The sequence below is a fragment of the Leishmania martiniquensis genome, chromosome 28 (assembly GCF_017916325.1).
Source record: "Leishmania martiniquensis isolate LSCM1 chromosome 28, whole genome shotgun sequence".
NCBI classification, from domain to species: Eukaryota; Euglenozoa; class Kinetoplastea; order Trypanosomatida; family Trypanosomatidae; genus Leishmania; species Leishmania martiniquensis.
In genome coordinates, this window is record NC_090163.1 from 787,922 (window position 1) to 801,328 (window position 13,407).

At 58.5% G+C, this 13,407-nt stretch overlaps 2 protein-coding genes across 2 annotated transcripts; both read right to left on the reverse strand.

Annotated features, from left to right (window-relative positions):
- Positions 1–1,202: 1,202 nt before the first annotated feature.
- LSCM1_03228 (uncharacterized protein) lies at positions 1,203–1,532 on the reverse strand (the record flags this gene model as incomplete). The annotated part of the gene is made up of 1 exon (XM_067320776.1): positions 1,203–1,532. The coding sequence occupies one exon, from the start codon at positions 1,530–1,532 to the stop codon at positions 1,203–1,205; it is 330 nt and encodes a 109-aa protein (XP_067177386.1).
- A 1,052-nt stretch (positions 1,533–2,584) lies between these two features.
- Positions 2,585–3,112, reverse strand: LSCM1_03229 (uncharacterized protein; the record flags this gene model as incomplete). Its single annotated transcript, XM_067320777.1, has 1 exon — positions 2,585–3,112. One exon carries the CDS (start codon positions 3,110–3,112, stop codon positions 2,585–2,587), a length of 528 nt encoding a protein of 175 aa, XP_067177387.1.
- Positions 3,113–13,407: the final 10,295 nt, after the last annotated feature.

The following is a 13,407-nucleotide window of genomic DNA, read 5'->3' on the forward strand; positions in this document are numbered from 1 at the left end:
TCAGCAAAGGCCGCAGGGAGGGCTGCGCGGGCTACCCGCACAGAGTGGGGCACGGCACACACACACACAAGCCGAGACGCTGCCCCGCCAAGAGGGGTGTCCCCACCACCACCGCCAACAGTCAACAGCCGTTCATCACGGAGCGCCGCAATTAGGCGACGAAAGTAGGAAAAAAACGAGAGCGTTGAAGGATGCGCGTACAGCTGTGTGAGGTGCCGGGAGAGAACGTCGGCTGCAAATAGAAAGGAGAGAGAGGTGAAAGATGAAGGAGTCGCTATAGCGTCACATCTCATAAAGGTGAGGTGTAGGTAGCAAAGGCACCCATGAAAGCACCTTCGCCGTCCCTCTCTCTTGCTCTCTCTTTCTCTCCATCGCACGCCACTCAGGGATGATGACGGAGCCGACGTTGCAGAGCGAGAGAGAGGGAGAGAGAGAGTTCATGGACAGGAGTAGACGGGAAGGATTTGTTTACCGCACCCCCTCGCCGACTCAGCTCTGAGAGCGCTGTGGCTTACTTGCATCGCCTCGCACAGCGGCAGAAGCACTACCCATCACCGCTCAGTGCCAGCGGCGTGTGCGCACAGAGGCGGCTGTGTTTACCCTGTCCCATCCGCATCCTTCTCTGCTGCGGGGCAGTCATTTCTCATTTTATTTTCTGACGTCACCCCACTGCCTTTCGAGTGCTACAGGTCTCGGCACACGCTCAAAAACACATCACACACACGAAGTAGGTGAACGAAGGGGTAGGCGCCGCTGAAAGGCAGTGCAGCGAGCGAGCGCGAGCGAGACGACTGAGCTTTCGAAGAGGAGCGGTCATAACTGCGCAAGCAAGGGAGACAGTGATTGATGGATACAAGAGAGACCGAAACGTTAAAGAATGAGTGGCGTGGACACACGACGCAGGAGGTAGTGACCACGTCGGCACGCGCAGCAGAAGAGAAAACAGCAGGCCGAAGAGAAGGGGAAAACATGGGGAATATCAGAGAGAGAGACAGACGGGGGGGCGTCGGCGCATGAGCTCGATGAGGGGGCGGATGGAAAAAGAATAGTGCGAGAGCATCATTGGGCAGCGGCGTCATTGGCACCGCGCTGCAGCCAGCCCCTCCTCCGGAAAAACGGGGCGCCCCCCTCGCACCCAAGACAGAAAGATGAATCGGAAAAAAGAATAGCCAAGGCAGGAGAACGGCTCAAAGGGGCGCAGGTCAGGCTGAGATCCGGTACGGCTCACGGAACGACGGCAATGAATGAGCGACGGTGACGCCAGCCGTCTCGGGAAAGGTGAGCGGCGCCGCCTCCGCTGGGAGTGGGCAGCGCTGCTTTACCATCTCCTCCGCCCGCTCCCGCACCACAAGCTGCTCCGACGGCAGCCGTCGCCATGCTGAGGTGGCGTACAGGGCCACCAAGGCAAAAATCATGAGGGCTACGACGCGGTACTGAGGAACGAGTAGAACACAAACGACGAGGTAGATGCAGATGGCGGCCAAGCAAGCGTAGTACAGCACCCGACAGCACATTCCAGTGACACATGCCATTAGTCTCTCTTTCTCTTTCTCTCGCTGTGTGTGTGTGCCAAGCAGTAGTCTTGGCCGGTAGAAGAGCGTCTACAAAGAACCTCGAAAGACGAACGAAAAGGGAGTGGTGCCAGTAGAATGTGTGTGCCAGTAGAGTGTGTGTGTGTCTGTGTTACAGGAAACATGGGGCGGATGCGCTCCGTCTGGCGCGCACCTGCTGTGGAAGTCAGCCGAGCTTTGTCCATATCCGCAACGCAGACGAGGTAACCGTGCCCATGTCTGTGCGCCTCTCCCCCCTCAGTCTCCCCCGCCGCCACCACCACCTAGGAAAGGAAGACGGCACACAGAGAGAGGAGGGCCATGTGCGGGATACGCGTCATTGCTCGTTCTTGACCGAGTTCGGGCCTCCGCTCCTCCCTGCCTCTCCGTTGCATTTCTTGACCATATCGCGTCATCTTGCAAATCATCAATGGTTTCCGCTCTCTTGCTGGCTGGTGACACGTATCCGTTGGGTGTTCATTGGCATCGCAGTCCGGCGAGCAGAGTGTGCTCCTCAATGGTGGCACGCCCGCACACCCGCCTTCGAGCGAGCGCTCGAGATGCCCCACCAAGAGAAGCATGCATACAATACGAAACAGATAAGGGAGGAGCAGAGCGGGTACAAACGGCAGAGAGAGAGAAAAAGAGGGAGATGGAGGGAGGAGGAGGGGCCTGCGCGGACGAAGACAAAAAGAGAAGGGAGGGAAAGACGGTGAGAGCGCACATACACACAGAAGCAGAGGTGGCGACTGCGCCATCCGCTCTGGGTGGGGAGCGAGAGGGATGTGTCGGCGAAGTGGCGAGAGCGTGTGAATGTGGACGGCACACACACACAAACATGGAGGAAAGAAAGTGGAAGCGCACGCAGTAAACAGAGAGGAGAGACCATCCCCGGTACACAGATATACGCTATACAGGCACCTGCTGAGTGAGAAGACATCACCGAGTATTCGGAGAGTGAGCAGAAGCGCTGGGTGGGGGGTGGGGTTCGTGACCGACTGCAGACGCGCCACAAGGGGGCGGCAGTTGCCCTATTATCGAATGGCGCAAGCAGCAGCGGACGGAATGAGAGACGGATAATACTGATGCACCTGCAGTTCTTCGTGCCGGCAGTCGGGCGACGATTCGGGCTCTGCAAGAGCATAGTAGCCGCCACAACGGAGGAGAATAACTTCGGCGCTCTTCGCCTCTAGCAGGCACCTCTCCGACGGCAGGCGCCGCCAGAGGGAAAAGACAACCGTCGGTAGCAGTAGGGCCCACATAATCACGGGGCCGCGCCAAGCTGCGGACGCGACCATCGCATACACCATGAAGGCGTAAACGATAGCCAGTCCGCACCAGTACGTGACGAAAAAGAGAAGCGGCAGAATGCTCACATCGAGAGGCTGCACCTCAACGTGGCCTGCGGGCATTGCCACGGCCGCCACATTGTCATGCTGCGAGCGCTCTGGGGTCACGATGCAGTTCCGCTGAGGTGCAGAGAGCGCGCCCATCGGCGTTTCGGCTGGGAAAAGGCTCGGCTCTTCGAACGGAGAATGAAGGGAAAACGTTTCGCAGGACATGAGACCAGCGAACGCCGTGTGCCTTCTTACTTCTCGAGCCAATGGGGCAACTCTGCTCTCTCTCTCGCCCGCTCGCTCTGCGAAAAGAGAGATGCACAGCTGATGCTGCGAGCGGGTCGTGATTGCTGAGTGCTGCTGCCTCGGGTAAGAAGTGAGCTCGGCTGAGCGGTAGCAGAGCGCCACGAGGAGAAGAAAACAAAAGGAAAGAGAGAGAGAGCAGAAGAGGAAGTGAGGAGACACCTGCCGGTCTGGCCAATGCGGAGGGAAGACGACGTGAAGAAATGGAAAAGAAATGAGACCGAAAACAAAGCCTTTTTGGTGCTTCAAAGGCGTGCGCCAAGATTGAAGAGATGAGCGCGGCGTAGAGGGTGGCGGAGAGATGAGACGTATATGTGGGCATGTGCATGCGTGGGAACGTCATCCAAACAGATTCAATTGAGACGAGGGGGAAGGGAGGGAGGGGGGGGCATTGATGAGAGGAAAGTGAAGGGGTACAAACGGCGTCGGTGTTGTCCTGCACTTCCACTACAAGACACCAAAGGCATAAGAGACTACTAAAAAAGGGGGAGAGCCCCAGCTGCAAGCAGCGCATTGACCTCGCCGAGATGACGATCGCAGTCGCATTCGCTTCGTGAGCGCGCCCACTCGCGCCCAGCCGGAGACCTAAAATAGAGGTCTGCAGCGCCCAGAGAAAAAAAAAGTGGAAGCTTGAGTTCGACAAGCATGAACTCTCCTGGAGGAACGCACACTCACACGCGCCCTACTAAGGCTCCCCCTCCCTCACACCACCCATCAACGCACCCGCTGACGGCAGTCAAGGCCAAAAGAATGGCATGAGTGCACTGCTGCCGCGAAGACGGAAGCAGATGTTGCGCATAAGAGGCGCCTCGCATCCGCCCTCACACCAGCAACGCAGCGATAACAAATGCCCCCCGCCATGCAGCCTTTTATTCCAGCGTCCGCAATAGCCGTTTTCCTGCCAAGGAATGCTCGTACAACTCACCCCCAGCGGCCCCCCGACGAAGAAAAGCAGCGCGACCCCGTGGTTCCGCTCGCCAAGTGGACTGCCAGCGCTGAGGATGCAGCGAGCATGCGTGTGCTTTGCCTGTACCGACGCCTTCTACTGCGCGAATGCCCAGCATCGCCATCTGCTCACTCATCGGTCAGCCGCTCGCACCCGCGCTCATCGCTGGGCAGGACCGCAGGCCGCACGTCTGCGAGCAGGCGGTCGCCCGCCAAAGCCCGCGGAGAGCCGTCTCGGGCCGTCTGCAGTGCTTTTGTCCACGCACGGCGGCTCGCGGAAGGCGATGCAGGACTGCGGCCCCCTTAGCACCCTCACAGCTCCGTCGCATACACGCGTGGGGCGCTTCGCTTCGCTCGTCCTTGCCCTTTCCGCCACGCGGAAAGCATTCTGAAGCCCCGCTCCACAGCCGTCGCCCAGCACCCGCCATTTTCGCGCGGTCTGCAGTATACGTGGGTCGGGGCGATCGCCCTCGTTCCTCAAGAGCCTACGATGGCCGCGCTGGGCTGCAGCGAGTCCGTCGATCGGCCCCCAACCGGGTCACCGCGAATCGCCCGTGATGCCGGACGGATGGAAGGACGTGCTGCCCCCCTCCAGCCCAGCGAGCGATACAGAGTGAACGCCCCTTTGCCTACGATGACGAGCCCCACCGGAGCCAACATGGCGTACACAAAGCGGTGTCGAGTGGACCATTGTGGATGGTGCAGTCCTCTGCTTCGCGCTCGCTTGCTCTGTAGAGTGTGTGTAGGGAAAGGGGGAGAGGGAGGAGGGGAAAAGGGAGCTGAGCTCACCTGCCGGCTGCGGGAGGAGAGGAGAAGCGCGATTCGTCATGATGCGCCGCGGTGTGGTACGCGCTCATTACTTTCTATGCAACGCACGAGTACTATCAGAGCGCGCGCAAAGTCTGGGAAAGTTCGGTGGTTGAAGAGGGCGCACCTGAGCGCTGCAGAGAGGTGAAGGCGCCCATGTGGACCTCGGTCATCAAATCGGGCGAGTCCAACGGTAAAGCATCGATCATAGTTGAGTCATATAGGCGCACGGAGCCCGTCTACCAGGACAAAGCAGTCACCGCCTTACACGCACATACAAGTACGCAGCTCGCAGGTATAAGATTAGGGAGATAAACATGGAGAAGAGTGAAAAAGGGGGGGAACAAAAAGGGAAAAGAAAGAGGGGCCCAACTGAGGCAAGCGGTTTGTGAACGTTAAGCACACAGGAAAGCGGGAAGGAGTGTTGTGCGTGACCGCGCAATCCTGTGAAGCTGTCGATGCTTGTATGTGCGTGTGTGGGTGTACATACATACACATATATATATATATATCACTCCCGCCTGTTCAGGAGTGTGTATAGATGGGGAGAGGGAGAGGGAAGCAGCAGCGGAAGAGACCCTAAACAAAAAAAAGGGGAAAACGCATAGACGACAAAGAGGAAAAGTCACCCGGACAGGAGGCCGTCGTTTCCGTCGTTGGTGACGGTTCTCCTGTGAGCTGCTGCGCTCCATTTAGAGTGTGAGACGCACACACGCACACACAGAGACCGTCACACAGACATGTATAAGCGCAAAGAGTCGGCTTGGAGGAGAGAGAGGAAAAAGGGGAAAAAGGAGAGTGAAAACGATGCCGGTGGGGAGAGGGAGAAGGACGCCACCAGAGAAAAAGACAAGCAGACACGTCGAGATGGCGGGCGAGGAAGATGAGAGCAACGCTAACGGGGAAAAAAGGAGAGGAAGAGATGAGGTTAGCGGGATAGCGCAGGGAAGTGTGAACAGAGAAAGAAAGAGAGAGCGCACGAGAAAAACCGTCAGGAGAGGAGGAGGGGGAAGCACAATGCAAGAAGAAGGTAGCTTCCTGCATGGGTTCCGGCATGTGTGTCTGTCTGTGTGTGTGTCGGTGTGGCATGTTCGCTGCCTCACGCTTCCTCATCTCTCAACACAAAGAGTCACGGCTGGGAGCGCGGAGAAGGAGGAAAGAAGTGCAGCCGAACAGCCCCCAGGCCTCACCGCGGCCACTACACACGGAGACGCAACGGCGCATACTCACGGACAGCCCGGAAGTGGGGGCGCGAAGACGCAGCATCGGCGGTGATCTTTTCACAGAGCTCCAAGACAAAACAATTCGCCGGGCGAAGAAAATGCGTTGGCCATTAGAGGAGACGACTGATGTGAACGTGGTACACGGCCCACCGAGGAGAGGAGGGCATTCCTTTTCGGGAGCCGTGAGAGGGAGAAGGACGGAGATGGCCTCACGAGCAGGCCCGCTTTTTTTTCGTGGGAACGATAGGGTGAAGAGGATGAAGAGCGGCGTTGCCGCTGACCAGGAAAAATACCACCCTTGCCCGCTTTCTCCGCCATTCATGCAGGTTTCTTTGCCCCTTCACGTCATTCGGTAGGCAGCTGTCATGCTGGGCAGCCTACTGCAACTCGTTGTGGTGTGTTTAGGGTGGATTGCTTTCTATATACATGCTTCCTACACCCGACCCCACCTCCCGCGGTCCTTTGTCACATGCTCTCTCTTGTCGCCACGCCGCGAGGTTCACCCGCGTAGCTGCCGTTCCTCCCGTGTTATGATCGCCCGATTTCCCTTCCTCTCCTCCCATTGCATTGAAATACCTCACACGCTCCACAGGACTCGTGTCAGTCACAGCTGACTCCCTCCTCTATGACGTATTTTCGTGTCGCAAGAGAGTGCAAACATGTGATACAGAAGGGAACACGTTAAGGTGCGTCTTTCGGTCAGTTTCTAGTTCGCCTGCGTCCATCACGGCGTTTGCGTGTCTGTGGCCTGTCGCGAACTTCTTCAGCGTGCCTGTGACTGAATGACCGAGGGCCCAGCGAGCGCTGTACAGGCTTCGCGTACGCTCATCAACCCGCTTCGCTCTTCAGCTTTGCGCGCGCGGGGAAGGAGGGCTGCACAGGCGCAGACACATGCACGCTTCGTTGCCATTGGTGACGTCAAGTCATTGCGACTGCCACTATCCGTCCATTTACTTTTGGTTCTCAGCTCTCTCCGCTTCCTTTCATCGTCATCAGTGCCGCAGGTGTGTCTGTTGAAGCCTCCCTCCTTCACGTATCTCTCCCAGGCGCTCCTTCGCCTGCCTTCCTTGGCTCTTCAGCAGAGGGCCGATGCACACAAGTTAGACAGAAAATGATTTTGTTCTGACCTGACTCCGTTTGTGGAAGAAAAAGGCAGAAAAATAGATAAAGGCTCACAGACATACACGCACGCGTGTGCGTTAAAGTGTGCGCGCGTCGTCAACGGAGGGAAGAGGAACGAGCAGCACTGCGCCGCCAGTGCGATTCCGCTCCTACCCTCGCGTGCTCGTGCCTGACACCTTTCCTACATCTTCAAAAAAAGGCGTGGAAGGAAGAGGAAAAAGCACACGTCTCACGATTAAGTTTGTGCAGGGCGCAGCGAGAGAGCCATGAATCAGCAGCTCACTCGAATTGCACACACACATGTGCGTGCACACAAGCACAGACGTACACATTACCAAGCAAACCTTACAAGGAGCGACCACGAAAGAAGCGCATGCACGCACAAATGGTACACTGCTTCCTATCTTCGCTTAATGTAACACAGTGGATATGTGCGTGCCTTCATCATGACGGCGACATGGGTAGAAGTCGCAGGTGGCACCCATACTACACACATACACACACACACAGACGCCGTCAAGTTGCATCACTACCTTGACGATTTCGTCCATCCTTTCGTATGCACGCATAACACAGCTGTTCTACTGTTGGTGTGCCGGTCTGCGTCTGAGTGTGTGTGTGTGTGTGTGCTCTCTCTTTCGTGCTTGTGCACTTCCTTCTCCCTTTCAATTTCCTTATGTGCGCGCGGGTCGCCAGTGAAACACTCCACCATTTCATCGCGGCACGCGGATAAAGGAGAGACGGTCAAGGAGTGGCATCAGCGGCGAAAAATAGCGAAGAAAGAGGAGGTGGTCGAGCAGCACACCCACAGCCACACACAAACATATATATATATATATCTGATGAAATGATATATGATAAGGGAAAGCATGAATGGTTCAAAATGAACTATACAAGAAAGGAGAAAACACGTATGTGCGCACGCACCCACAGCCTTGCAGAGACAGACAGAGAGAGACAGAGGGGAAGGGGGAGAGAGACGTGGGTGAAAAGAGGCGAACAAATGAGACTCACTGTAGAGGAGGAAAGAGAGGGCGTTGGGGGCGGAGGGAACGAGGAGAAACGCACAAAGACATGCAGCGAGGAGAGCAGCGGCCACACATGCCACGTGGCATCCACGAAGCACGTCCGCGCGCACACGATACGAAAAAAGGGGGGTAACGTAGTTGTTACAGAAACTCAAAGAAGAGGGCGGAAGCCAACTTCATGAAAAAAAAAAGGCGTATGATATGAGGAAACGGACGGACATCGAAAAAAAAAGAGAGCGAGATGAGAGGTGAGGGAGGGCAGAGACCCCAATGGGAAGCGAAGCCGAACTGATGGGGGATACACCCCAGAGAAAGGAAAAAGGCAGGAGCTAAGGGAGAAGGGAAGACGCGTAAACAAGTGTATAAGAGTGCCCCCGCCTTCAATCGTGCGCACAACGGTCCGTAAGCATACTCCTTTCGCCCTTTGCGGCAGGTGCGGCGCAGTCTTCTCTGCGCTCTCCGCACTGCGAAACCGCCCCCGGGGGGGACTTCATCACGTTGGAGGCATACCAACAACTTCGCACGTGTCGCCGAAGGCTGGAAGATAGCAAGGAAAAAGAAAAAACAAGCGCTACATCATTCTCCCACAGAGAGCGTCGGCAGTTAGCGGCCATGGACGCGCACACATGTTTCAACGAGAAGCGCGAAGGCTATTTCACAAAAATGCGGCCCTTTTTCCACAAACACTTCCGTGCCGCCGCGAAGGAGCCGGCGATAGCGTAGGCGGACTACTGCCGTTTGCCCACCTCTGCTGCGCGACAGCAAAATCCTCAGCGTCAAGGGCCAGTCTTCTCGCCGTCGAATCGGGTCATGCGTCTAGCGGCACCTCCTCTGCCGCCTCACCCCTTCCTCGCAGACATGCCGTCGACCACCCCTTCATTCGCTTCAAGCCGCGGCACCCCGTTGTGTGGTGCGGAGACTCATCGCCATGTAGCCTGGAGGGCGCGATAGCGTAGCGCCGGATGCTCCCGTCACCTTTCCAGCATCTGTTCCTCACCCGCCCGCCTCGTCGTGTGCACGAGGCGCCGCGAATGTCCCGCCCACGCACGTGGGGACTGACTGGCGTCGATCCCTTTGAGTCTCGTTCGTCCACCACAGTGCAGCAAAGAGGGCCTACAGCTGATCCTTCTGGGGATCCGCATGCAGACCTGGCCATCTCGGATTCCCTCTCCTCGAAGCAAGCACAGCCGCGTCGATCGTCTGAGGAATCCTTGATCTCGCGACTATAGCGCGGGCCCACACCCTCAGCCTCCTCAGCGACCTGATCTGCGGACTCGAACGCGCCAGCCCACTCCACACGTGCACACACACAGCCTTGGCAGCTGGCCGGCGTCGGGCTGCCCTGTGGAGGCAAAGGCCCCGGGCGCCTACGGCAGAGCGGTCAGAGACGAAAGTCGGACGGCCGTCGCTGGCGTGCCCCTTCCGCGTGGCCGAGCAGCCGTTGCGAGACAACTGAGCTCGAGTGGCTCACCCGCATTCCCCGCCAGCGCCGCAGGGGCGGTGGAGCGCGAGAGCGTCATCGGGCTTGGGTGACTTCAGGAGGGGAAGGGGGGGCGCAGTGAGCCCTCCTCTTGCCACGTCGCAGGGGCACGCAGCCGGCGCCGACGCTCTGGGCTGTAGGTGTTCAGCAGCGCACTCTCGCCACCCCTCGAGAGGGCATCGACGCGCTCACGGTAAGTGCTCTCGGCCGCAGGGAGGTGCCCCAGTGGACTTCGCGGGCACCCATCGCGAGCAGCTTGCAGGGCCTCGTGCTGCGCCGCCATGGGGCGTGGAGGAGGGCTGCCAGACGTCACCTTGGCTTCTGTGGGCCCATCCTCGGCCATGCCATGGTCTGCCCTCTCTCGCTCCCAGACTGCGGCCGCCTCGCTGCATTCCCAGTGCGCGCAGTGCGCGGGGGGGGGGGGTCGATACCCTGCGTGCGGGGCCCGCTACTCAGGAACGCGGGAAGTAACAGCATCACAGGGCTGCGCCCCTCTCCCTCGAAGTCAGGTCGTTGGAGATCGCTGAGGAGCATACCAGACGGGGTGCGGTGCTCAGGCGACGCAGTAGGTGCCCCCGTCGAGAGTCGCCTCCAGCGGCGTCAGCGCTGGGGTCCGCAGCGGCCGGTAAGCGGCCTTGCCAGATGACCCGGCTTTCCTGCTGGTCTTTGCTATGAGTCCAGTCGGGAGCTCCGCCTTGTCCGCAACACATGCGTTGTCGATGCTGCTCTCTGCTGAGGCTGCCCTCGATGTGGCGCCATGGGCGACTCGCCCTCCCTCCCTGGCGCGCCGTCGGGCTGTCGTGATGGCCGGGGTCAGCGCGGCGCTCGGGAGCTCGCGCGTCTTCGCCGAGCCTGTCCTTGCCGGTCGATGTGGCAGTCACGCCGCGGTACAATCTGCGGCGTGCTCAGCGGAAAGAGCGCGATGAAGGCGCCGGTCCGCACCGGCGGCGCCCGGCCATATCCCGCCCCAAAGCGAATAGGGGGCCTTGGCCGCACAGCCGTCACTCCGCGCCGCGGTGACGGTGCCGCGGTCGTCATTGAAGCTGCTCAGCGCCGGGGCGGCGTCCGATGACGTCCCCAAGGACCCCTCAGGGCTGTGCCGCGCCGAGGAGGCCCTTGGCGCGCGTCTGTCACGCACTTGCCGTGGTGCCCAGCCCCCAGAACGAGTCCACGCCCGGTCGGTCCGTGCCTTCGCGTGCCCCACATCAGGCGGCGCGAGTCGGCGCTCACTCCAATACCGCGAGGGCCGGGCGCGATGTTGGTTGGCACCTCTTCACGGGTCTCGCGTGCCGCCACGTCAACCTGAGGCACACAGCTGGACGTCAGGTGTATCCGCCCAGCAGGGTCGACGTAGCAGAGTCAAACTGTCGCGGCCTCCGCCTCGCCCTGGAGAACGGAGGGACGCCCTACACCCGCGCCTGCGCCCTCTTGTGCGACCACAGAGACGCCACCTCCGTGCTTCTTTTCGCTTCCGGCACCGGAGTACCAACGACCCGGAAGAGCAGATGTCTTACAGACGCGTGCGAGGTGAAACGCGTCTCTCGCGGTGCACAGACTCGCATCGAAGATGCGTCAAGGAAAAAGCGAGGCCACCACCCCTTGGCGGCGCTCAGCTCCTTGCGATTCCACCGCACACAGCGCAGCCTGGGATATCGGCAGCGCACCAGTCGCCGCAAACGCGTTGCGCAGATGTGTACAGCTGTTGAATCGCCAGTATAACTCGTAGTGAGCTGGTCCACCGGTGGGCATAGCCGCACCGTCTCCTCGGCACAACGGCAGCCCATGCCCAGCCCAGCTCCGCCGACCCCACAGAGTCCGCCACTCCACTCGATGGCAGGCTGCAGGATACCCCACAGAGAGAGAAGGGGAGAGCGCAGCTACACATGGGCGCTTTGCTGAGGCGGCCGGCATCGGGGCGGGGGCGCGTTTGAGGCGGAAAAGAAAAAGACGAAAAGGCGATGGTGAAGAAAGAAAAAATCAGGGAAAGTGATAAAAACAGCAGTACAAAGAAAAAATGCAACGCATATCGCGGGTTCGTCTGAAGGCGAAAGAAGGCAAATTGAAATGCAAGCGGAATGGTAAAAGAAGGCTGAACGAAAAGAAAAAAACGAAGAGAGACCGATGTCAGCGTAAAAGATGCGCTCGAGAAAAATATCCAGGGGGGCCTCTCTCACCTATGCGTAGCACACGGACATTGGCACAACGCGGCGCAGCGGTAGTCGATCCGCTGTGGGTCTTTTCGTCTTTTCTGTTTGTTCGCCTGCGCGTAAAGGAAAAGAGATGGGAGCTACATGTACCACCTCTTCCCTTTCCACGCACTCTGAGAGCCAAGGAATGCGGCTATCGTGGGTGTGGGTTTTGGGGTGTGGAGGCTTGGCGGAAAGGTATAGAGGGCCTGAAGCGCCTCTCACCGTTCTGCAGCACAGCCAAAACGTTAAAGATCACTGAGGAGAGTCAGAGGAGGGGCCCCGGTGAGGGACATGCAGCGGGAGAGAGACGAACAAGCAACAACCGTTGGAAGAAGAAGGAATCAACGAATCGAAGAAAGAGGCGGCAAAGAAACGCACACAAGGGAAGATGTAAAGAAGCCAAAACGACAAAGGTACCTAGCAAGATGAGTAAAGGAGGAGAGAATCGAAGAGGCGCCAGAGGCACGGCGTTCCCCTCTCTGAAGTAGACGCGGCACGACGGGCAAACGCGTGCAGGTTTGCGTGGACGACCTCCTTCACGAGGTCGGTCGACCCATCCTCGATGCAGCGTCGAATGGGCAAGCGCACGCACTAGGAGGGGAGAAAGGGTACACGAGGGGAGGGTTGTAAGGGACTGGAGGGAGAGAGGGGTAGAAATAGCGGAGAGGAGAGAGCAGGGGCGAGACCGACCACACAGACGGCCCAGCAGCAGCTTCCGATCATCTCTCATCCTCCTTTCCCTCCCCCCCCGCGCCATCATCCATCGGCATCCTTACTTTCGCCGATGAGTGGCATAGATCCCGAGACAAACATACACGAGAACAGAACGGGAAAAAAAAGGCTGTAGTGCACTTCAGAAGAAAGGGAAGTGAAAGCGCACAGAGACCAAGACACGTTAAAGAGAATAAAGGTCCACCGAGAGAGAAAGACTAAGGAAAAAAAAAGGACTGTTGTTATTCTTTAGTCGTCGCTCGTGTTGCGCGCACGAGCCGCCACCGCGTTTATTAGCCTATGAACCTGGGCGTACACCTCCAACCACTCGCTCGATCGACGGGCGCACCCTCCCCTTGAGCAGAAAATGGAAGACTTTAGGAGAGAAGGAGGCACATACAAGCACACTCAGGGGCGCAGACAGGCAGAGGCGGGGTAGTTCGAGCAGCACCGAGAACTGAACAATCGCAGAGCGAGAGCGAGTACCATAGAGAGAAAAGATAGGTAGGTGATTACCTTTGCCGATGCCCTGGCGCCACTGTTCCGCGCTTCCTGTGTGGCACAGAGGCACCGAGCGAGCACGGCAAGGGAGAGGGAGACGCTGACAGGAGCAGCTCGGGTGCTTTTTAAGGTGTCCATTTTGAACGTTGCCATTGCCGTCGTTTCCTCAGTCAAGCGCGAAGCTGTCCACCATCCATCCAGCAAAAGGGAA